Below are 26,532 nucleotides of genomic sequence, written 5' to 3'. Positions count from 1 at the left end.
AAATTGTGGTTTTAGGGAATCTTGAAACTGTGGAACTGTACAGACCATGTTTGTGTGTCTAATTTATGGGACAGTGGTGACAGAAACAGAGTTCAAGGGGGACTTTGACACTGTCACGAGAACTGCCTGTATTCCCACCACATTTGCCCAGGTTCCCACAGAGACAGACACCTGCTGGTGTTTGAGGGGGCATGGGGGAACCTCAAAACAGTGAAATAGTAAAACAGCATAGTAGTGATCATACAGTATGGTGCACAAGTGGAACAGAGGTCATCTGAGGTCAAGGGGTGCCTTGACACAGACACGAGATCTGCACCTGCAAGCACCTGCACCTGCAATGTAATAAAATAATCTATAAAGTAACAAATTTGAATCAATTTGCGTTGGGAGGGTGGTGGTGGAGGGTCATGCCATAGAGGTTCCTGAGCTACCATTTCAGTGACTGACATCGTGGCAGCAAGACTTGGTACAACAGGCCCTTTATATGATCTCCCAAAAGGAGGAGGTTGATAGTGATTTGGTGGAGGATGTGTCAGAGCAGGAAGACAATGCCAAAGAAAACCATATTATATATAAAGCAGGGAGAGTGCATTTTTTTATAATAAGCATTTTATTATTTAATGTTTTTGTGTTCTAAGTGGTAAATGTTGAATTAATATTGATAATTATGATTTCTTATGATATAGCATTTAGCTTATAACATATAGCACCTAATGGTTGCAGTGGTTAAACATGGTCATATTATGAATTCCAACAGTTCCACAATGTACATGCCATTTTAAAATTCAATGAAATATATTTAAATCATTGTGGCTTTTATGTGTTTATGTCTTATGTAGAACAGGATGTAATACTGTGTAATAGTAGAAGTTTTTCTCCAAAAACGAGTGTTGTAAAACTTAAAAAATGCACTCTCCCTGCTCTCTGAATTTTTTTTTAACACTTAATCATACATTAATTTATGTGTCATAGGCTATTTAAACATTCTAAATAGATCTGTAGTTTAAAATTCAATATAGACACTTACTATGAGGGAATTCTTGGTCCGGGTCAAAATTGACCCGAACCATACTGTGAAGGTATCAAATTTAAACAGTATGTAAGGGTTAAATGTAGCAACAAAAGCTGCAGGCTAGTGAACAGATGCTGCATAGGTTTGTGGTCGCTTTGTGACACAGGGGCCTGGTGACGAGTGTGCCTCCTGCCAGTTAAATGCAAAATGATTGCATGATTGTTACAAAAAAACACCAAAGGCTGCAAGCAGGAAATAATCTACATGCTTCAAAAAACAAGTTGGCCACAGTTGAACTGTAACAAAAACAGGGTTCATATTTAAAAGAAATATGGCTATAAATATGGCTTTTGATGACCACAGTGCAGCTGGTTAGCACTGTCGCCTCTCAACTAGTTCAGGGTTCGATTCCTGGGCCAGGGGCCCTTTTGGGTAGAGTTTTCATGTTCTCCCTGGCGGAAAAGCCAGTGGAGGAACGGATGACCCAGATGTTTAGGTGCCCTTTGTAATGTATTATCCTTCTATGAGAATATAGATTACCGTCACTTGTTCCTCCCTAAAAGCACCAGTCAACACGTTAAAATGCAATGTACCTAGTGTTGTTTTATGGCTTTTTTTTAATCAAAGCACTAATCACTTTTTTTATTATTATTTGTTATCACACTATCACATTGATACCAATGTTGTGTATTATCGAAGGTAAAAATTCATCTCAAGCCTCAGCCATCTAAAGGTATGCACAAACAGGATGCAGTTTGTTAATTAGTGTGCTTTCAAGGTGCTGTTGGGCAGGTTTGGTACCTCTGGACAGAGCCAAGCCAGCTGTTTCCCCCTGTCTTCACTGTGTGCTAAGTTAAGTGGTTTGGGAGTTTCAGCCTCATATTTACCATACTGACATGAGAAACTCTCTGCAGGAAAGCAAAGAAGCACATTTTGGAAACTTGTCAAACTATTGCCTAAATTGTCTAAAAAGTTTTTTTTTGCCGTGTCAATTGATTAAGAATAATCTACCCATAACCTGAAGTTTCACAGTCTGCACGCCTCCGTGGCTAACCTTGTTGAGAGGTACCATAGAGACTCAATCTTAACCGCAGTGGCCTAGGTTCACATCCATCCCATAACCCTATCAGAATATCAACCTATCAGAATAAATCCCCAAATAAAATATGCCCAAAAAATATAACTGGAAAAACAATCTCACAGTCGTCCAAAAATCAAACTTCAGAAGGCGGCGTAAATTCAGTTGAGCGGCTCATCCAGTGTGCCAGTCATTCATCTGGCTGAATGAGGACTTGTCAGTTTGTCACTCTTCCAAAATGCAGGGCCTGCTGCTGCCAGCTGTGTTCATGGCCGCCGACTGTGTGTATGTTACCAAACATTGATCCATCTTACTTGGAGACAGAGGAGCGATGAATCATTTTCAAAACAAGGAAGCTGTTGTTTGGATGATCAAAGAGGCAAAGTTTTTTCTTCTTCTTTTTGCTCTGTAATTTCAAGTAGTCACTCACATATCTCCTCCACACAGCACACTGAGGTGCTGGATCCCAGACTAACACTGAAGAGTATATTTCTCTGAAAATGTTCTACTGAGAAGAGGGTGAGCCAGTGGCAGACTGTTGACAGCTCCCAGATGTGACTATGTGTTAATATGATTGTGGTGTCGGGCCACAGTAAAAAGAGTTTGTATGCTTACGGAACCATTTGTAATTAAACACATATACAGTCTCACTGGAAAGTTAGAATACATTTGTTTTGATCATGGCCTTTAATGGACTTTACAAACACTACAGATGCATCCAAGGATGGAAAATCCGCCATGAAACTTCCAGAGAAATATTACGAATTTTGAAACACACCATCATAACATCTGTCCAAAAGCTTTTTCCTGTGGTGCTCACGGTGCTGTTTCCCAGACAGGGGTCACTGTGTGGGGCTCGTATGAGAAGATGAAGCCTGCTGCTACAGAGGTGGCCGCGGCTGATGAATGAAACTGATCATCTAACCTGACAGGAAGTGCTTATATAACCTAATGATATTACGTAACTTACTCTCAGTTTGATCCTTTACAGGATGTCCATTGATGATTCTTAAGTTTTCAGGAGCACCAGGAGGTAACTTACAGCCAAGACTCAGCTTTTATGGGATACATAAAAGCTCCAGCCAGGGATGGTCAGGGCTTTACGTTTATCTTTCCCTGCAGTCAGATTTGTTTAACAGCTCAAAGCTCAAACTCCCTGTCACACAAATACGCTGTAGAGAAGTCGAGAGAGGAGATTTCTAGAGGTTGATATACTTTAACGGCACGTTCTTTCTAATGCACTAAGATAAAGGCTTGTACATTGTACCAAACAGGTATTACTACTTTTTCAGGTCACCATAAATAGGATGCATTCAGTGGAAGCTAGAGCCCCACGTGTCCCAAAGCTTACATCTCAATTACTGTCCATGCACCTGGAGCCTTTCAGCACACTTTATTTTTATGTCTGGATTTCTGGCATTCAATGGCAAAATCAAACCCAGCGCATTCATCATTCTCTCCCCTTTTGTGACCTGTGGCCATTGCATATCTGGATGCACACGTGTCTATGTGCTAAATACTCTGGGTGATACCCTTTGTGTTTGTTTATGCGCCACTGTCACGCTATATTTTCAAGTCAGCCTTTTACATATGGTACTTGCTGCGTGAGAACTATGAGTAAAGGGTTTTGAGGTGCAAGATGAGGTTTTTGTGTGCACGCACATGTATTTGGAGATGCTCAGACCCCCCTAAGCATCACTGTCATCCGTGTCCAGCCAGATGTTCTCCAGCAGCCATTTTATCCTTTAACCTCTGTTTAGCAAACTCCTAAATCAGCCTGTAAATGAGCTGGGAGACAGGTGTTTACATCTGATCCTCACAGCATTAGAGCAGAGTATTGGAAAGAGGGGAGAGGTAGTAAGTAGAGGAAAAGACGTAGAAGAGGGGAGCACAATAGTCATCTGTCCAGAAATGTTCCATCAGACGTCCCACAGGATGTCTTCAATAGGAAAATTATATAAATACAGTGACTTATCTGATATGACTGGGAAAATAAAATACAAAACCCTCACTGTTTGCCCCAAGTGAAAAGTGAGGTATTCAGATGTGTTGTTCAGGTCACCCTCTCACCACTTAGCCAGTGTAATCACTCTGGGTGCCTGGCAGCTGGTGTCAAAGTGAATGGGACTTTGGGGGAGAAAAATCTGATAACATTCTTTGGGGAAAACAGGGAATCCGTGAGCTTATTAGATAAATTAGCTGGCAGCCAAGACTGACCTGTGTTTAGTTGTGGTTGTTCAACTGCTCTAGGCGCAGCAATTTAGAGTGGCTTGTGAACTTTTCACTTTGCCCTGTGAAAACAAGGCCGGCTCACACTATGCTGGTGCCTTCAAAGCTACGAGGCAGACACGCAGAAACAGACGAGGGCTGTTGGCCGTCTGCGAGGTCAGGAGCGAGGAAGTCAAAGGTCAGATTCTTGCTAAGACACTGCTAATGACTCCATTCATTAAACATCAAGTAATCACAGCTGTGCCGAACATGTTTCAGCCTGATGTTGTTGTTGAGATGTTTTAAATGGCTGCTAGTATGTCACCTCCTACTACTGTGAAGAACCACTCCCCGCATCTCCTCGTGCGTTTGCTTTCTCTGAGCAAAAAGCACCCATATAAGGTATAGAATAAACCCTTTGATGTGTATGTGTGAGGGCTGTAAGTGTGTGTGTGTGTGTGTGTGTGTGTGTGTGTGTGTGTCGCTTAGTGTATCTGCTGTTATAATGCTCCAAATCAATTGCCTATTGTTTTCTTATTTTCATGCTGTTGTTCGGTCGGCTATTGTCTATTTGTTTTATTTTACGCCATTTGGACTTAAGTGCACTTTCCAAACATGATTTGGTTTTGGCTGTGGGTGCAGTGTCCTCATATAATACATCCTCTATTGTCATGGGACAAAGCTCCCATCAAATGTTAATTTTTGCTTCTGTACAGTTGGCCTGACTCATTATATTTTCATGCAGACTGTGGCGACTTTCAAATCAGTCTTTGTTACGTGGTGTGGAGTTGTTGAGGTGATATGATTTTTGAGTGAAGAGAGACAAGTGGTGAAAGACGCATTCAAAATGATGATTATCAATTCATAAACAGTGTTTGGATTATGAACAAAATGTAAATACACTCATATCAAAAGTAAAGACATTGATTATGCAGATAGAGTGGTCCCCATCAGTAGTTTTAGTTATTCTATTTTTTGATTCTTTATAATATAATAATTTATTAGTATAGATTAACATGTAATCAGCATTAAAGAGAGAAGCAGTTGTCCTGCCCTCTCTGTTTGCAAGATTTGGCAAGATTTGAGCTGCTATTAAGCTGCTCTTTAGTGCTGAGTGGTTTAACCTAAAGTTAAAGTTAACCTAAAGTTAACAATTTTGTGTATCAATTTAGAGCTTGACTCCTCTATTAGTTCAGATATTACCAAAGTATCTGACTGTTAAGCTGCTTCCGCTCTGTTCCAGTGGGACATTATATAATCACTTAATTTGTTTATCTGTCACTGACAACTGCAGCCATGAATAACAATTCATTGAGATTTTTTCTACAACTAAGTTAAGAATAAAAACCTAAGACTATAATTTAACAGTAGTATTCAGGTAGTTGATTTCCACAAGTAAGAAGGATAAAGTCAGTTCAGCTCTGCAGGACGAGAGACACTGTTGACCACTTTGTGTTCTCACAGGGGAGATGCTGACATTGTTTGGACCCTGCCCTTAACCCTCAACTCACATTACCTACAGGATTAGTGATGTTTACTTCCTGTTTCTCTGTCCCCCCACAGTCATCAGGCACCACCGTCATGGTGGACATAGCGGTGATGGGAGAGGCTCATGGACTAATCACAGACCTGCTGGCTGACCCCTCTCTGCCTCCCAACACCTGCACCTCACTGCGGGCCGTCAGCAACCTGCTAACCACCCAGCTCACCTTCCAGCCGCTGCACCGGCCACGCCCTGCTCCCCTGCTTAACCCCAGTGATGCCTACACCTGCTCCGACTCAGAGGAGGGGCCGGAGAAAGGAGAGAAGACATCCATCCACAAAGTAAAGACATGTATAAAGCCTATGTGTCATGATTTACGCTTTACTTGTAAGATGCGTGGGACAAGGAAGGGGATATTTCATCGAAATATCAAAAGCAGGGGTTGTTAATCTAAAGTAGTCACGGCCCAGACACAAAACAATTTTATTTGGAGACGGCTGAAGTAATCCTTAGATGGAAATGCAGCCCACCTTATTAAGGCCAAATGATTTATATACCACACAGCGCTCCTCACACATGTTAATCTTTTAGCCCATGTTTCAGCTAATGAGTGTTTCCTGCTCTCAGAGCTTTTAGCATCAAATGAAGGAGAGTATTTTCGTAGAGTTGAGTGAAGAAAAATAGAGCACATCTACTGCTTGGAGCACTGTTCTCTCTTTCATAGCCACAGCTGTGTCAACATGACAGATGTGCAGAGCCAGACAGTGTGTGTGTGTGTGTGTCTGCCTGCATGTGTACGTGTGCGCGTGTGTGAACTGGGTAGAAGAGAAGAGGCAACAAGAAGGTGAACACATCTTTCAAAGGGTTACAAAGAGGGGACAAAACTGCTCCCCCACCACCACCACCATTATGGATCCAGCTATTTATCTCAGGAAGATACCTAATCCTAGCTGACTTGGAAGCCGGTGTGTGGTCGACGGCTGCCATGCCATCTCTGCCAGTCACCTAACTGACAGGTGTAATTTTACATCAGCTCAACTTTTGTAAAAGTAGCTAAGACAAACTGAGCCAGTGGAGTGGCCAGCGAGGCTGCACTCATTAGGACTCCCCAGAGACGACGTGGCCGGCTCTAACTGCCTGTGAGGAGAATAGCGGGGGTGGGGTGGGGTGTAAAGGCGGTTAGTGGTGGAGTGGAAAGCCCTGTGCTTGCGTTTCTGCCTGCTGTCCATCGTGGTGCATACTGATGCCGTTCAACCACTTTTCCAAAACTCATTTATTGTCCGGCACAGGGCACGTTCTCTGTGCTGCAAACGTGACGCTGCTGTTTAAAACACGCAACGCTGCACAACTGAAAAACATGCAAGATGAAATCCGACAGCTTTCTGTAAAATGTTTTGAGGCACATTCAGCTCACTTTCCTCAGTTATAGAAATAGGCCTACTTCTAAATTTGAATCAGCACTGGCAGCAGCAGGCAGCAACAGTCATTTTTTATTTATTTTATTCTTTTTGTGAGGATGGCCTGGTTTTGCCAGGCAGCCGCCGTTGGTGATGTGTGTGTGTGTGTGTGTGTGTGTGTGTGTGTGTGTGTGTGTGTGTGTGTGTGTGTGTTTTTGTGTGTCATGGCTGTTTCTGCTTTTGGTTTGTGCCTCAAGGGCTTTAAAGAATTAAAGAATGGAACAATGGAGCTGCAAAATCATACTACATAGCAAATTTCACATCTACATCCAGTTCTGGCATACACTGAACGAAACACACTGGTAATGCATTTGTCATAGCACCATTACATGTATATATGTGTCATTGCTCGGCCTGTGTGCATTCATATGCACTGATTGTGCGTAGATTTTTTTTGTATCTGCAATTTAGTTCAGCACATTTTAACATGAAAATCATTTTTGTCTGTATTGGGCTTAAATGAAGGTTTTGGTTATGGGGCAGTGGTGAATGTAAGTCAGTGAAATGTCACCCATAGTGACCAAAACCAACACCTTTATATGACTGTGTGACCGTGCACCAGTATATGACGCCTTGCTATGAATGGGTTCATTCAGGATTTTGAGGTAGTCTTTACTAGGTCACCCTGTATAAGACAGAGAGAGAGAGAGAGAGAGAGAGAGAGAGAGCCTGCCATGCTTAGTGCTGCTGTGCCAAGTTGCAGCATGGCACCAAACAGATGGAGGCGTCACAAGGGCACAGACCACTGGGAATCCCAGAGTAACAACAAAGAAAAGACGGATATGAATCTGTGCAATAAAAAACTGACATTTGCATCTAATATTGTAGCACATATTGCAGCACAGATGATAAAAGCACAGCTTTTTATCATCTGCATCATTTGTTTCATTTTGGGCAGATGCAGGAAAAACAACTATCCCATCTGGATGATCCATTTGACAGGAGACAAAGTGAATAAGTATTAATTTTATCTTACAGCAGGGAGTACTTAGAGCTTTTATCTAAATGCAAACACAATCACAACCATGTTCTTTTTTACTCCCATACTCAATCATGGGTGAACATTGTCTTCATTTGTAATACTGTAAAGATTTCCATTAGCGTTAGCCATGCAAATGTGTATATATTTCCGTGTGTTTGTTTGCAGCGTCTGAGGCGGAGTCTCCACCCTGGTCTTCTGAGGAGGATCTCGTCAACGTGGACCACCACCACCTCCGCCACAGGCCTGCCCACTATCGAGCCCGGGCCTGTCCGAAGGGACCGCAGCGCCAGCATCAAACCCTACCACGAAACACTCACCTGCAGGTACCTGAGCTAATAGCCCAGCATGCATTTCACCCCTTCTGTCCTCAGCCCACGTTCTTTTGTTCATGCTGCACCCCATCTTCACTTTGTTGTTCTTTTGCTGTATAATTTCTATGTTTGAAGCAAAGCCCCAGATTCATGTTTCAGTTTTAATTAGGATGTATACAGTGTAACATTGTGCCTGTGTTACAAACACCTCCAATGGATACCACAGCATGACACATCTCTCTGAAGATGCCAAAGACAGCAGTGTGTGTAATAGCGCAGCAGTTTGGAGAAGGATGCGTGTGCAAAGGGAGCCAGAATGGAAATTATGCCCCACGGGCGAACAAATTAACCTGAATAACTAAGACACACAGCAGCTCTTAGCACTGCTGAAGATAGCATGAGGCCAGTGCCACACAGAAGGATTGTGGTTTTATATAGGTGTTTGGGAGATGAACATTTTGTAGGTAAAGGTGTTTGGAATAGAGAGGGTTGCAGGTTCTGTGTGAGCGCTGATGAGCATTTGTGTGCATCATGTATCTATGTGTGTGGTGGGGTTTATGCCTGTAAGCATTTGGTTTAGTCTAAGTGTCCCGATGGTTATACTGAAACATATGCAGCAAATCAGCAGAAATAGAAAGAGATGACAGTCGCCCATTCTTGAAAACACAACAAATAAGTCTGTTTGTTTCCCCTGAATTATTTTGCTAGTAAATCACATTGATGGATTAAATCTTGAATAAACAACAGAGTCTTAATTTATTAGAGTAGCTATGGTTATTAAGTGAACTATTTCAGCACAATTTACTGTGATCAGTCCAGAGATTGTATTCTTTAGAATTACTGTGTGATTACTGTGACGTTATGTTTTCATAATCCTGGAGCGGCTCATGGGTAATAATGTTTTTTATGAATTTCAAAGAGGTAGAAATAGGATATTCCACTTGGAAATTTTCAGCTGTGCATGTTTGCGTGCTCTTTGGTCTGAGTTATCGTGCATGCAATGTTTTTGTGATGCGGATGCAGAAACAGTCCAGACAGCACGTGCTCCCTGACTTTAAAATATTAACTATGCCTCAACAAGAAAGAGTCTCTTTATGTTTCATCTACTTCATTCAGCTGCTCCCCTGTCTAGTTTGTGTCACAGGCACAAAAGTCTTCTGATGGAGGCGAAGTAGCGAGTCAACACAGATGTGTGTGGTGTGCCAAACTGAAGGGGTCAGTTGGGACATAGTGTAGGTTTGTTCAAATGTGTGAGAGTGTGTGTGTGTGGTTGTTTTTCAAAGTTAATTTCATTTTTTAAATGTTGCATAACATTTATCTGATCTCTAAACTGAACCTTAATTATTCATGTGTAGAAGAACTTAAGAAAACCCTGTCAGATGTTTGACTGAGGAATACTGTGAAAACAGCTCGACTAAATTCAAACAATACAGTTTGAACTGGCAGTAACCTCTGCATTTGTTTGCAAGCTTATGTGCAAACACTCAGAGGAACAACAGATGTGTCTGGTTTCTTCCTTAACTATAGGCTGTAAATCTGGAGCTTGAGATTTGAATCAGCTTGCGCATGTATTTCCTGGACCAGTCAGCGAATGTTTAGATAAAACTAACTCACTTCTTTTGCAAACTCCCTAAAACTTTGACATCTAAAATACAAGGTGTTTTAGATGTAAAATGAGGCGTGACCCTGCAGCTGCATGGCCTATTTCCCACCTCAGATTAATTTAGAAACTAATTTTGGTGGATAGTTTTGTAGAAATTCGATGTTTCCAGAAGAGTTGCCATGTTTTTTTTATTTTGTTTTGTTTTTTTCTGGTTTGGAAACTGAGAACAAAGACCAATCACAGGTCATCCAGTGGTACCTTTGTTCAAGGATTATGTAGGTGATTGATCGGAGGTCACAAATGTATTAGGTATCGTTGGCGTAGTTGATGTCTGCCGCAAGTTAATTCACTTGCCAGTAAAAGAACCTGTGAATTTCACTTATGTGCACTAAATCTTAATCTGGGCATGTTCACCACAAACAGGCTTCTCTCTGGCTGTGTTTCCCGTGGGCGCCGGCTTCACCAATTGACCATTACTGGACACATAGAAATCCTTCCTGGCTGGGGTCTGTCTGAGAGTTCTGACTTTATAACTTAACACCCATTCTGTGTGTGATTTCACAGATGAAACATAAACTTTCCGGTAGCAATCTTGCCTCTTCAGCTTTGCTTGTCTTCTGAGCACCGCAGCTTTCTCTTGCACCAGTTGTAGTTCGACTTTTACCAGTGTAACGGAGGTCCGCAGGTATAGTCACAGTCAGTAAGGAGAAGTGACAGCGTGTGGCGGTCAGCGGTACTGAAGTTAAACTCACTCACCCATAAAAGACGTGCTAATCCACTTGCCAAGCGGTCATTGACCTCTTGGCGAAACGGTTAGCATTGTCGCCTGCGGGGTGGGAGACCAGGGTTCGAACTGTCGTGTGTTTTCACTCCATGGCAACTAGGTTGGGCACTGGGTCACCCTGAAGACCCTCACGTAGCAGATCTTTCACCTCAGCCATCAGATCTTCGTTTTCCACCTGTGGTAACCCCACTATGATTAGCAAGACATCTGGATCAAACGCACATTTTCTTTTGTGGGACTTTTTCTCAGCTCAATCATTTTCATTCTTGAGCTCAGGATCCGCACTTCCAGCGCAAGATGAAGGCTCATTTCTTTGACCATTTTTCCAACTCCCTTTTTATTGCGTCTTGCTTCTCTGAAATTAGTTTTTCCAGCACCCTGCGCAGGTTATCAATTTTGCTTTTCACTTATGCTGAATAGTACCGATGCTTATGCGGCCATTTTGAATGCCAACCACCACTACTACATATTAATGGTACTGTAAAACTAAACTGAAGTGTTCCCATAATACATATAGCTCATGTCTTTCAATGTTATGGTTTCAGCAGTAGAGTGGGGGTATCCGGCACAATTTCACCAGTTAACAAGGTGCATGGAGAACCAGGAAACTTAAAAAAAAAAAAAAAAAGGCTCCAGTAACACTTCAAACTAAGAAAAAAAACGTTATTAGACCGACGCCTTTCAGCTTGTAGCCTCCATCCCATCCCATGTTATGATTTAAGATTAGGTGCAGTAAGGTTTCCACTGGTTTGCACCTTATTGGCACATGTGAGGGCTTCTCTCTAAATAATCATTAAAAATGGCAGATCATTGAGCTGCTTCATCCATCAGAGCGGATCATGTAACAGAAAAGTAAGAACTGCTTCAGCATCTGCACAATGTCATAATCTCTGCTTTTGTTAAAATCATGTGTGTGAAATATGAACTGACCTTTCTGCAGACCTCTGACTGAAGGCCAAAAGTATGTGGACACATCTGTCCTGTCACTTTTGTATACTTTTTGCCTGCTGTTGTTTGTTATGGTTTCCCCTTGCTGTTTCAATTACAGTAAACCCTAAATTTACAACATTTAGTTAGTTTGTGTCCAACTCTACGGCAAATGTTTAAAGAGACCTGATACTGCCAAACAAGTGAGGTCAATAAAGACATTGTTGTAGAGTGGGGTTCTGAGTTTTCCTGTACAGAAACCTGACCTTAACCACATCAAATACTGTTTGGATGAATATGAATGCTGAGTCAGTATTCATATTCAGTCAGCATTGCTGACTAGTGTGTAAAGATAAGCCAGAGGAGTGGGGGCTTGTACAGTGGCCGAAAACTGCCTGTGGTTTTTGAATTAAATGTTGAACAATGACGTGTGTTATGTTCAGGTGTTTGATCATGTTGTTATCAAATCAGTTACAAAATATTTCTGTGACCATACATACAGTAGTATCTTCCCAAAACTTCCTTGAATGATAGAGCTCTCCATGAGACTGACACCCTCATACTAATGATATGTCATTAATACATATTGATATAGTATTTTAAGGTGAGTTAAGAAAGACTACAAATTTAAAAATATTACTTACAAACCTTTATGTCAAATTCTCTGAACAACACGACTGTTACTGTGTATATGGTGGTTGATTAAAAGCTATTTGTTTATTTATTTTTAATTTTTGTATTCATATAACAAAAAAAAATCTGTACTTGTTTAATAGTACACAGGACCTATAGAGGTACAATAAATAATTTGTATGAAACTAATTAAAAATTGCATTTTACACAATCTAAGGTTTAATACTCGGATAAACCAAGTTAATTTGACTTCCCGCCACAGTGGTCCTGGTTTCCACTGAATCATGATAATAAAACAAAGACTTCTGTATAAATATACCGGTAAGTTGTTACATGCAGATTTAATCAGAGTTGGTCTCATTATTCATTATACAAATAGTGCTAAAGTATGTTCAACCATCTGTACTCTTTCTAGATCATTTTGAAAAACAGTTTATTTTTTTAATAGATTCCATATTGCAGTTTGCTCATATTTCAGTATTGACCGGAAAAATGATCCACAACTAATGTCTAAGTCCAACCTTCAGTTCTAAATTATCATGTTTACCGCACTCAATTAGGCACTGTAACAAAAAAGAAAACAAAAAAAAGAAAGAAACACAGATGAAAAAAAAATCCCACACACTGTTTTGTTTTCTGAAGAACTGTGTGTGCTGCGTCTGTCAGCGGCCTGTTTGGGTCTGTTTCCACAATGACAGTGTGATACTTGAACAAGTTCTGTAAATGTAAGCACACTGAGTAGCTTCTGTACACAAAGCCATGTCGCCTGGTCTTCAGGCTCAGCTCAGCCCAGCAGCAGGCCCCAGCTATGGCCACTTATGGTGGTGTGAGTATAAACAAACACCTGGGCCTCTCCCCAGTCACCAGAACCCCACAATTAACACACACACACACGCACACACTTAGATACACTGTCACAGCTGCTTCTTCTGGCACAGATTATACAGAAACAATTGGAGAGAACAGAGAGTCTCTGGGTTCAGTTTACTGCAGCTGAGAGGGCTCTCTCCTGACTAACACTTCATTTAAATGTTGTTTTTCTGAAATGAAAAAGAGAGCGGACTTAACCAGGGTCCATGCCTAAAGACTACAATTCACTGTTGCTGGGCTCGAACCTGTGATAGTCTCTTAGCAATCGGCACCGTGCCAGGACGTTATCTCTCAAGTAGTCCTTAACACAGCAATCACAAGTTTTAGGGGAGTAGAAGGGGAGTCCTTTGTAATTTATGTACTGTGACCGGTATTTGTCAGTGTTATCCTTGTTGAATCCTGGCCAAGATAGCAGAAATTTACAAATTTATTTACAGATCAAACAAAGCAGCAATAACCATTCCTGATATTTAATGAGTCTTTTCAGAGAAGTGAGAGACAGAGATTTTTGGGGGGAGAGGGGAGGGAAGGAGAGAACACGTGGAGGGGAGGTTTGGGAGAAAATGAACACATGGCTTCAATTGCCTTCTCTCTGCTCCATCATCAAATCTGTACAATCTTAATTAGGACATTAGGCTTCTCTTTTTTTCTCCCTCCTTTTTCCATCATGTCAGCTCTCAGTGACGTACAGTGTTAAGAAGGAATAACACCAACTTCAAAGCTACAATATCGGACTTTTATCGGACAGACCTGGTAAAAAGGCCCCGATTTAATGCCTTCCATTTCCCTCGGCCCCAGCCACTGTGCTGTTATCTTCTTCACGTCATCTGGCTCGAGAGTAGGTAGATTACTGGAAGCAGAAATAATGGCTGCTGTGTTTATCGTGGCTTGGACACTGTCCGTTTGGGCCATGAACCAAAGGTAATCTGTCAACCTGCTGTGAGTGGTTGAGTATAAAATCTGGGAGTAAACTGCAGCAGAGAGGGAAGCAGGCAGAGACCAGACCAGAGATTATTGCATGGCTCAAAACATTAAGATAAGAAGCATAGGTGGAGGAAAGGTGTCGGCACTGTTCTCAGACAGAGCAGAGAATGTGACAGTTTATACAGTATTTTCCTATTGAGGGATAATTAACTTGATTAAGGTTCAGACTTGGAGTGAGAAAGCCAAGGTGCTTTTGTTTAAGAGTTTAACAGGAGAGATTTTCCAGTCAGAGAACGACTCCCAACTGACTGTTGTACAACGCATTTGTTATATTTCTTTAATTATGTGTAACCAGGAAATGTTGACTTTGAACTTTTCTCAAAAGTCAACAATAAAACAACTGACGCCACCCAAATTACATTTTATATATACTGTATATATAAAGGAGAAGCATTTTTTTAAATTTAGAATTTATTAAAAAGAATTTTACACAAAGTCACTGAACTTTTCTGGGGCTGGAAAATCAGCTAAAATGTACAGTATGTTTTAAATGTACTGTTTTTTAAATGTGGATACCAGTAATGGGGATCCTCACTAATAAACAATAAACAATAAACAATGAACTGAACTGAACTGAACTGAACTGAATTGACGATATTTGACTCCGTTAGTCACGCAAAACACCCTTTATTGAGGAAATCATTTTCTGATTAATCCCCAAATCTACAAATATTTAATTTGATTTTCTTGTAATACACCCATTTAAAGAAAATATATGGTATCTGCTTGTAGGCAATGACAGTCTTATTTTTATGGATACACTTACAGCACTTAGTGAAGGCTGAATTTTGGTAAAATTGTAATAACAAAAAACTAATTCAAAACTGTTTATGGCCTTTTGCTTATCTTAACCCCACGTGTCACGTAAATGTAACCACGACACTGGATGTTTGCATCACAAACATATTTACAGACACAAGTTAGTTCCTTCCCAAAGGTGTCTTGCAACCAGATGATGTCATCTCTAGGAGACAGAGTTGACATACAGGGATGCGTATTTTGTCTTCATATCATACTGCACACTGTACTACACAGTGTCTCAGTTAACTTACTGTAACTACACTTTTTGTGATAAATGCAGAGTCACTGTCTGTCTGACTGACAGATTCCTCAAATGAAAATGGCTGCCCTTCTTATTTACATACTGTGCTGAAGGCTTGATGTCAGTAGCTGAAGTTATTCTGCTGCATTAGCAGAATAGGAAGAATGTCTGCCAGTTCTTCAACTTTCATTAAATGTAAACCTTTTAAGCCAAGTACTGCTGCCTGCCCAGACCCCCCTGACAATAATGTACTAACTGTTCGCCCGCCAAACTATCAAACTATTTTATATTCCACACCTGCTAGGCATTACACACAGTGGTCCGACCTGGCCGTGGAAACACAACAGAACTTCCTTTGTTGGGGCCTCAGGACCATTAGGTAGGGTGGGTACGGCTCGAAAGTGTTCAAGAAACAATTTATCAGAAGGAGATAGACACACTACAGGCCTTTGTGCTCCCTGTGACACCATGCTCTAATGGCAGGCATTTCCTGCTCTGAGAAGGCAGGTTTTACAACATTTAGGGAGAGGTATTTTAATTGGAACCACCTACAGGCTGACAGTGGCCTCAGTGGAGAAACATGGAAAAGCTGTTGAGAGCAGCTCGGGAGGCTCCCCGTGGTGTCACACAGCTAACTAACCAGCACAGGCCAGCTCAAGGCTCTTTCTGTAAAAGATAATATTTGTTGTGTGATTTATAGGCCAGTCAGTTAATGTGAATATTCTCATCTGTCTCTGAGGTTGTGGCGAGCAGCACACTTTTCCTGTGGCTGACACTGCTCAGTCTGTCATAAATTTCAAAGAGGGTGGGCTTAATTTCTAATGAGTCATTTATAACCAGTGCCAGTACGAGCAACTGTTTCACATTTGTTTGGTTTGTGTATCACCATTGCATTGTGTTAATGTTTGCATCCATTAAGTCCATTAATGAGTTTTTTTCTCTTGAAGCATCTGTAGAACGTCGGCTTCATGTGGGGACAGCGCAGTAGGAATCCCATTATGTTTTTTTTTTTCCTGACAACTACTGCCAACTGGTTAGACATCAAAGACAGATGTAGTGAACGATGTTAGTTCCAATTCTTTGGGGTGCTATAGTCACCAGGAGCATTGCACATTGTGTTTTCTAGGGGAAACATATATGTAGTGTTATGCACTTGTCCCCCCAATGTTAAAAATATTTTGTGTTTATTTTGGAGTCTGGACTGGTCTTTAATTATCCCCTTTGTCACAGAAACCTGATATATGTAGAATAACTAACATCATGATAAACACCAGACGTACTCACATCATTACAGTACAGTACTGTAGATGTTGAGATACACATTTGGATGTTAATCTCAGAGCAGATGATAAAATCGATCCTGATAGGATTATGTTTATTAGCTGAGCGTGGCGCCTGTAGCATAAGGTTCAACATCTTCTTTAAAAATCATTAAAGATTGATTGATGCTGACATTTGTGTATGATGAAAAATCAACACAGCACCAGCTTGCAAATATCACTGTATGGCAACAGGGAATGTGATGTGCTGTGGCGTTCAATCAGACATATCCTCCTTTGTACTTTGTCTCTAACATCTAAAACTCTTCTTCTTTCCAGCTGTGGGAGACCGTACATCAGACTGAGCCATGGGGAGGGCTCTATAGACAAGGGAGACAGGATACCACGCTCAGGTGTGCTCTCAGTCAACGTGACTACCACTGCATCCATTCAGCCTGAGAAGAATGTTTTTTGGCTAATTTTACTGTATGGTAGTGTTTCACCTTCCCTCTGACACCTCATATATACACTGTCTATACATACTGTATGTACTATATATTACTGTATAGGGAGGTTAAACCCAAACATACAGCAACTATGCTGATTGCTGTTGACAAGTTTTGTCTGTTTTGGTGTTATAGTGCTAATACAAGGAGGTACCGGTATGCAATGTATCTTGCACATCTGGATCTCTTTTCATTTATATTGAAAGTAAATAATTCTTTCAGCCAAGTATAAAAATCTGAATTTGGTGTCAGTCACTTAAAGCCACCAAATCCAGTGCTGAAAATACAGATGTACCAGTTTCTTTGATGATGCAGCCAAATTATAATTCAATGCAGCCGCCACCACACATGTGCTGAGTTGGAGGCGTGGCAGCAATCAACAAGATGAACAAAGTCCTACTGAACAACAGCACTCACCATCTTTAGGAATTTGATTTTGAGAATTGTGGAAAATTAACAGCTTTAACAAAATGGGATTGGAGGAAGTGTATATACCAGAGAAGTGAACTCACCGGCCCCTCAAAAAAACAAGCAACTGTTACTCATATGTTGAAGGAGATTAACAGTGGATTTTCACTGAGGCAGCAGTGTGACAACTCTTTATTTTTTTTTCCTTTTATTAGCAGAGGACCAAGTGGTTGTGTCATCAGACTATGACAGCACCCACGAAGCCAACCACAGTGACAGCAGTGATGTAGCACATACGCAGGAGGACACGGAGGAAGGAAAAAACCCTGCCCAGAATGTCATCCTCCACCCACTAATACCTCCTGAGGTATCGTAAGGCCTTTAAGTCACATCAGTAGCCTCTGGTGCAGTGTGTTTAACTGTTAATGCAGCAAAACAAAAGATCACACTGTAACATACATTATCTACACTGTGTTTACGTGTCTTATGTGTCATTTGTGCAGGACAAACCAATTCTGGCTCCAGAGCCTTTAATAATGGAGGACATTGAGCCTCTGATGAGTCAGCTAAACAATTGGAACTTTCCCATCTTCAGCTTGATGGAGAAGACCAACGGGAAATGTGGACGGATCCTCAGTCAGGTAAGTGTCAATGACAGACAATGACCATTTGGACAAACACTTAAAAGCAACACAATCTGGTGACATATGTAGTAATACAGTATAATGTTTCTTTGCATTCATAAATGGCCTGACAATTATATAGCCTACAACAGTGGTTATTTTTTCTTATCAAGTAAACTAAGTCATAGAGAGTATTTAAATCACAGTGAAAATGAATTGAGTGGCCCCCAGCAACTCTCCTAAGGACTCCTGGTGGTCCTCTGACTGCACTTTGAGAACCACTGATATACAATATATGTACAGTATATTACATTTTTGTGCACCAAACACACAGAATTATCTGCAACACGCTCTCAAGATTGATACACTAGCTACAGTTCAAGACGATGAGCTCAAACCACTTCACCTCAGTGTGCAGATGTTTTCATTGAATGTTGTTCTGTTCTGAAGATGAAAGAAACCTTAAATGAATGATGTGAAATTAGATGAAATATGTGGCTACAGTCATTTTTGATTTGCAGTTTGGAATAGTTTCACTAATTACTCCAGCTTGGTGATATCCACAGACTCTCTGACAATGTGTTTCTTGTGTCTCAGGTCTCCTACAGGCTGTTTGAAGACACTGGCTTGTTTGAGACCTTTAAGATCCCTGTAAAAGAATTCATGAACTACTTCCACGCCCTTGAGAATGGTTATAGAGACATACCATGTAAGCTTCAACATCTATTTCTTTTGTTTTCCTTTTCACTTCAGTTTATTTATCCCCTCGCTGCAGCAATGAATCCAGCCACTAGAGGGAAATATCAGACAGGGTTTTATCTTTGTCATATATGATGCATGGCAGCCTTTACGGTGTGAGAAGAAGCATAAGCAGCCCAGCAGTGCACCCTGGTGGAGATGATTACAAACTCTGAGCGGACTTGTTTTCTCTCCTGACCCAGATCACAACAGGGTCCATGCCACAGATGTGCTTCATGCAGTCTGGTACCTCACCACGCAAGCTGTGCCTGGCCTGCCCAGCCTCGTCACTGACCACGGCTCCGCCAGTGACTCAGGTGTGTTGATTGGTGCTCGCATGCAGACATTTGAATGACCTGGCGGGGGTGCTATAGTGTGTATGTGAGTCCATCAGGGCCGTATCAGGTGTGTTAAGTTGAGATGCCTCTGAAGAACAAACGATTTGCTATTACTTTATTGTTGAGTTTTTCCAACTTTTGTTAAGCCATTTATGTCTGTAAAGATTTCCTATAACTAGGCCAGACCTTTATGTTTAGATTTTTCCATCTGCCTGCAGCTTCACTGTGAGCCATCTCATTAATGTCAGAGCATCCTGCAAACCTGCAGGAGTGTGTGTTCTTATCCTACTCACAGTTTGTCTTATCTTACTCAGGCTTTTGGCACTTGCATTTACGTATCAAACACTATTTGAAGTCTAGAACAGCATGAAATTAAAGGCAGATTAGAGTTCCCTCTCACCCATATTTCCATAACCTCATTTGTATGCCTTACTGGGGCCATCCCTTTGATCCACATATAAGTGGATTTGAATGCTCAAGTGTGCTTTTGTGTGCGTGTGTGCGTGTGTGTATGTGTGTGCGCACGCTCTGGAGTGCACATATGTGTGTTAAGGCATATGCACATGAAAGTGCTGTATGTGTGTTTGTGTAAATTGTGCCACCCTGCTCTTCACCCTCCTCACTGTCTGTTCCCCTGTGGATAGACTCCGACAGTGGAATAACACACAGTCATATGGGCTTCCTGGTTTCAAAGACCTACACTGTGTCAGAAGACGGTTATGGCTGCCTGTCAGGCCTCATACCTGCTCTGGAGCTCATGGCTCTTTACGTGGCTGCCGCAATGCACGACTACGACCACCCCGGACGGACCAATGCTTTCCTTGTGGCCACCAGCGCCCCGCAGGTACTCATGTTAATCAGACTATCGATTACTAACTGAACTTGATCAAAGTACATACAACTTTTCTTTTCTGTTTTTAACTGTTTTTTATTTGGAGTCAACATTATAATCATTATTGGCAATTTCCCCTCTCTGTGTCTATTTTACTGCAAAGTTGCTCTGGCAAGGCTCAAAGGTATCATCAGTCTTTGATGGTGTAATCAGACAATTACAGTAGCTCCTCAACACTTCGATTTACTGTTTTATCTGTTGGAGACTTAATCTTCTGTCTCATCAAATCTCCTGAAGTTAAGAAACAGGGTGTTATGATACTGAAGGATAGCTCGCATCAGAGCGCAGAAATGTAGTAAACAATATAGTATTGACTCCTTGTAATTATTTTTATTTCTTCCAGTGTAAAATGACTCCTTTACAGTTATATGTATGATAAACCTAAATATACTCTAGACAAAACTCTGGCAAAGGCTCACTTAAATTATATGATGTACTTTTGCAAAGTTTATTAATTTGCCACTTGAATCTGTAAAGTCTTGTATTATTAGTAATATAAAGCATGAGAAAAAACATGCTCCTTAAAATTGTACTTTAGTGCAGTCATTGATTCGATGCACTTTACTTTTTATCACTACTTGTGGAAACTGCTGAAAGCTACATTTGAATCATCAATATTATCTAGTTTCATCTTTACCCATCTTTTACCTCCTCGTTAGCTCTGTTTGTGCAGGATTATTGGATTCATGGATAGATATTTTTGGATGTGTTTATTGTAAATGTTAAGTGTTGGGGTTTGTTTCCGTGTGTTCACAGGCGGTGCTCTACAATGATCGATCCGTTCTGGAAAACCACCACGCTGCCTCAGCCTGGAACCTCTTCATGTCACGGCCAGAGTTCAACTTCCTAGTTAACCTGGACCACGTGGAGTTTAAGCGATTCCGTTTCCTGGTCATTGAGGCCATACTGGCCACTGATCTGAAGAAGCACTTTGACTTCCTAGCTGAGTTTAATGCCAAGGTACAGTACAGTGGAATCTAGATGAGCAGAATGGCATATTATGTACCTTTAATTGATGAGCGAATTGTTCAGTTTTGTGAGTGTATGTTATATGTGCAGTTTAAGTGTATTCTGTAGATGTGACTTCCTCATACAGTCATACCTTTATTGAAGGGGAAATGTCCAAGGAACAGGTCTGTTTGCCCATAACATTGCAGCATTTGCAATATGTCCAGCTAGAGTCAACAACACAAAGCACCCTGCAGCTTTTCAAGAACTCATTTAAGTGCAGACAGAATGTTGGCTTTAGGTTCGAGGGTCTTCGGTTTTCCGTTATGAGTATTAGCACAGTGGTGGTGCTCGAGGGCCAGGGCCAGTCAGCTAGCACTGAGCTTGCTGGCCTGGCAGCAAAAGTAACAGCAATGTATCTCACTGTAGCGCACCCTGCACTGCTCTTCCTGGAAGCAAATTAGGTTTCTGTGGAAATACCCATCAGGTTTTGTGCTTGATCTCCTCAGCTTCCTTAGTTATTAAGTTAGAATGATAAAACTCTTGGAGTTGCTGGACCTCTTTCTCCAGGTCTGAAGCTCTTTAAGCATAACTACAAATAATGAATTTTGCTTAAATCAGTGCAAGCACGCTTTTACTTCATGTGTGAGGGTGCTGCCAGTTTCCTTGAATTGAGTGAAGAGAACTTCATATATGTTACATAAACTGGAAGTGATGATGACCTTTAAAGTGCAGTAGCTGTTACTTCTTATTGTTAAATAAAGTCACGTGTGGTAGAAGCTACATGTAAAAATCCTCCTTGCTTTTCTCTCATTCACAGTACATTCACATTCCAGAGTTGTTGTGTGTTTCACTAACTAGCAAACCATCTAGATACACAATCTTTCAACAGCATATTAATGGATCACATTTACATAATATCTACAAGCCACATGGTGTGTCTGTCTGCCATCATGTTCAAATATGTTAAGCGCCAACATGTCCATTTGTTGATCCTCCAGGTGGGTGACGATCCCTCCACAGGCATCGACTGGTCCAACGAGAACGACAGGTTGCTGGTGTGCCAAATGTGTATTAAGCTGGCTGACATCAATGGGCCTCTGAAGTGCAAGGACCTGCATCTGCAGTGGACAGAGGGCATCGTCAACGAGTTCTATGAACAGGTGTGTAAACCAGCTCCGACGAGAGCTGAGAGCTTGTTTGTACTCGCTAGTGGCAATCAATGTGCTGCGATGATTGTGTGCAAGGGGGCAAAGCCAGCAATACAGCCACCTGCACAGTGTTCAATTCAGCATCTCAGGAATCATAAATCATCCCTTTGTGAGAATGTGAGTGTTTTTAAAGCCAAAACTGATTTTTAACAACTTGATGCACATACAGCCTATAGAATATGTTGCAGCTATGACAAGAAGAATATAACAGAATATTACGCATGTATACATATAAATAAACAGTAATATTCCTTCCATCTAAATAGAGCACAGTATGAAGGCATGGCAGCTGTGGTGTACATGATCCATATGATCCAAAATACAAACATATAGTTTTCATAGGCAAAACTCAATTCAAGCCAGTACAAGACATAATTTAGCCACAATTATGCGCCTTGTCCTAATCTTCACATACACATCCTCAACTTTAGCATGGACCCAAGTCTTTCTTCCTCCCCAAAACTAATCTCTGGACCCTCATCTTCATCAGACCCTCCAGTAATTGAGGACCAGCCACAAAGTCCTTTCAATACTCATTCTTCAGATCGAATAATGATGCGATTTATTTAATCGGTGCAGCAGAGGACCAACATTTCGATGCTGTGCTCGCATCACCAGTGATTTGTGTGCTCCAGGAGAGCACCGACCTCCACCTGTGGAGGGGCTTCAGCGCAAGGAGACTCCTCCTTCACAACAGTATTGTCCCTTGGCAGTGAGCGGCCGCTAATTGCCTCTGGGTAAAGCATGGAATCCTTCTGCCCTTGTGTACCCTGCTACTTCAGCTAGGTGACACAAGCTTGTTAGACTCCACTCTGAGTCCTATGAAGGGAGACACAGGGAGTAAGAGAGTAACAAGAGAAATGCTCTTCATAGTTTTAGTGCTGCTGGATGTGGTGACGCAAGCAGGGTGCCCAGGCAACTGTCATTAAGTGGTGCATCGACTGATTACATGGACACCCTTAAGAGTCTAACAACCTTGAAAAAAGCAGCAAAGCCATATAACATGTATTATTGTGTTATGCATTCAGGTATGTACAGAAAGCATACATAACATTGTACACACACAAACACTTTGTTGTGGAGCACAAGAATACAGCCTTACATTCGTTTCTGAAACTGATAATGTGTCACCCAGGATCTGCATGTCTTGAATACTAAAAAAAAACTCTGGTAATACAGGTGCTGATACTTAATCCATGATACTGCATTCCTGAGATAAACAGTTACATGTCTTCATTGGATGTCTGAGTTAGAATACAGCTGGCTACGGTTTTCAAACCACTGTTTTTTAAATGTATGAAAAAGGAATCAATAATTTGGGAAAGCAACCTTCTAAAGTCTCTGAATTTAATATTGTTTAGTTAGGATGTGGTCATGGTGACAGATCTCTGATTTACTCCTCTTCTTGTTTTTTTTCCACCCCTTTACGTCAGATAACTCTGTCAAATTGCATTTCCATTTTAGATGATTCTCTTCTTGCTGCTATACGTTAAGAGCTCAAAACAGATGCACTGTACACCATACTGTAGTGTATGGGATGACATTTAGAGGTCAGTCACCAAGGCAACCAGAAAACCTTGTTATAGCTATTGTTCATTTCAAGCCATAGAGACGTCATTGACAGCTCACATGTTGCTGTCCTTTCCTCTTACCGTCACCTTACATTTTCTGGCCTTCATTCTTTATATACAACCAGTTTTCATAATTTCCTTGAAATCACTCGCTGTAAATCTGTCAGAAGGTTTTTGTATTTGACTGTAGGCTGTTAAAATATATCATTTAATATACGTCATTTAGTCAGTGTTAAAGAGGGAAAATTTAACATATGGAGATGTGGTTTCCTTTACAGCAAAATGGCTCTGGAAATAAATAAAAATAAAATTTGACCAATCATGGTTCTTTGTTTGTCTGTTGGTTTTATGCAAAATAAATGTTCTCTGACATTATCATGTGGAGTTGCTGCTTTGGTGAATGTCAAAGGGGTTAACATGTTACCAAGCAGGCAGTTCTTCTCCTTGCTTTCATTCATTTACATTTTAGCCTTTCTGAGGGGAGGTACAGTAGCCTACTGCACTGTAGGTGAAGGCTTGGAGCAAGGACTCAGCAATCAACTTTATGCTTATTTCATCCCGGCCTTCAGGAATGTCACACCTGCCTAAGTGGATTCACTTGGCATCACAGGTGTAAAGTAGTTTGTGTAAAAGTGACTGGCTGGGTGACATTAAAAATCATTTTTAGAGGAATGGTTAGTTAGCGCAAACTACTGTACTCAGGCGGATCATGTATCCCTCTTTTGCTCCACCTGTTGCACTAAATGAATTTCTGGGGTCTCTTTTTGTCCTCTCTCATGTTTTCTCCAACAAACTTCAAATTTTTACACTATTAAGATTTGAAATGAATTATAAAGCAAATGATTCAGGTCTTTACAGACTCTGACTTGACATCAATCCTACCTAGTCACTCTGGCTGGAAAACTTGGTTCTTTGGAATAATAGGTGCAGTGAAATGTGAATTATCCCATGTCTTGGTATTATGTCAGCTAGTAAGGAGTTTGCACTAATGTGGCAAATACTTTTTGTAGGGTGACGAGGAGTCCAGCCTGGGCCTTCCCATCAGCCCCTTCATGGACAGAGCAGCACCACAGTTGGCCAAACTCCAGGAATCGTTCATCACGCACATTGTGGGACCGCTGTGCAACTCCTATGACTCAGCCTGCCTCATACCTGGGCGATGGGTGGAGCCCAACCCAGAGGCAGAGGAGCCAGAGATCACAGAGAATGAGGACGAAGATGAGGAGGACACTGCAGAAGAAGATACATCCACCAGCTCAGAATCATCGCGTAAGTTCTTCAGACGAAAAACAAAGTTCTAAGAATGAAGTTGCTACACACGCATGAAGCGGAGGATATAAGAAACTAAGCCCAAATGTTCTGGTTTTGTGTCAATTTGCATGCTTTGCTATGCTATTAGTTTGTTTATACAATAGAATAGACTAGAGAGTCATTCACTACTGACAATTCATTCAAGCCAGTGGATAGAGCTTTTATATTTAGCCTCTGGAATGGAATATGTTGTATATAATACATTTATAATTTGCAATTTCTTGTAGCAACACACGTTGCACTAGTGGCAGTCAGTTGAAACATCTGTAGATATTGTTGCTTTGCTATAGTAACAATGATGATTATGATGATTTTTGGGGTGCTATTTTCTGAGTAATGAGACACTTTAAGAAAACACTGATAAACCACATGTAAGTCAGTGAAGATATTTGATGCTGATTTGGTACAGATATGTGCACAGCCTGGTGGCAGTTTCTATAGGAAGATTGAGATTTGTTATCAGCTGGACACACCATGTTTATTACTGTCTGTCTTTACTGATAAATAACTTGTACATTCATTTTAGATTCAGCTGTGCACTGTAGAAACCCATTCATCAAAAATAATGAAGTTCATTATTTTTCATTCCAGAGAAAGCAGCTTCTAAGAAGAGAAGGAAAGTGTTCTGTCAGATCTCCCAGCACCTGCTGGATAACCACGAGATGTGGAAGAAGGTGATTGCGAGCGAGGAGGCCCAGAAACAGGGACAAGGAGGAGAGTCCGTCCATTTAAACAATGTAGCTGAGCCCATTCTGGCTATTCATGAGGAAGAAGAGGAGCCAGGCAGCAGGGAGGAGCTGGTAGAAGGAGAGGATCCAGAGGAGGGAGTGGAGGAACCAGAGTGGCCTGTGTCCCCACAGGAAGAATCTAAACCTCCAGAGGAACTAGAGGAGGGGGACCAACAGTGAAAGAGCCCATGGCAAATATGGCGTCAGTCAGGGCAAGGACGTGAAAAAGTATTTCTTTGTTTCTTATCCTATCAACTGACTCCTGTTTTTGCCAGCACATCACTTAGACACAACACTGTAGATGTTTGGGAAATGTGTGCCTATACAGAAAAAAAGCAGGGTGGGAAAATTTGTGCTTTACACATTTTATTTGAATATCCGGATTCACCAAACATTTAAAGGAGCTTTCCATATTGCAATACGGGATTATTTGTGTACTTTGGGATACAGACTCTTTTGCTACTGTCAAGAGAAGAGGAAGACTGGTTGCACAGACCTCAACCCATTGTGGTAACACAGGACTGCAGACGTTTGCTGCCAATTTATACATAATTATTTTCAGAATGCAATTATATATAGACATCACAGTTACTTGTACTTGTGTTTCAATTTTAGCAAGAGTTTT

At 41.2% G+C, this 26,532-nt stretch overlaps 1 protein-coding gene across 1 annotated transcript in view; it reads left to right on the top strand.

The window, feature by feature from the left end:
- Positions 1-26,087, top strand: part of LOC310987016 (cGMP-inhibited 3',5'-cyclic phosphodiesterase 3A-like) — a gene marked incomplete at both ends in the record, with an annotated part of 69,806 nt that extends 43,719 nt beyond the window's left edge. The window contains 12 exons of the mRNA XM_083973154.1: positions 5,862-6,122; positions 8,386-8,543; positions 16,973-17,046; positions 17,763-17,914; positions 18,051-18,188; positions 18,768-18,879; positions 19,112-19,225; positions 19,891-20,090; positions 20,895-21,098; positions 22,088-22,249; positions 24,879-25,137; positions 25,771-26,087. Of these exons, the coding sequence (XP_083829280.1) occupies positions 5,862-6,122; positions 8,386-8,543; positions 16,973-17,046; positions 17,763-17,914; positions 18,051-18,188; positions 18,768-18,879; positions 19,112-19,225; positions 19,891-20,090; positions 20,895-21,098; positions 22,088-22,249; positions 24,879-25,137; positions 25,771-26,087 (2,151 nt within the window). The remainder of the gene's footprint in view (positions 1-5,861; positions 6,123-8,385; positions 8,544-16,972; positions 17,047-17,762; positions 17,915-18,050; positions 18,189-18,767; positions 18,880-19,111; positions 19,226-19,890; positions 20,091-20,894; positions 21,099-22,087; positions 22,250-24,878; positions 25,138-25,770) is intronic.
- Positions 26,088-26,532: the final 445 nt, after the last annotated feature.

The sequence above is a fragment of the Trachurus trachurus genome (assembly GCF_905171665.1).
Source record: "Trachurus trachurus genome assembly, chromosome: 6".
Taxonomy (NCBI): Eukaryota; Metazoa; Chordata; class Actinopteri; order Carangiformes; family Carangidae; genus Trachurus; species Trachurus trachurus.
The sequence above is the reverse complement of the archived record's forward strand: the minus strand, read 5'-3'. Positions and strand labels throughout refer to the sequence as shown.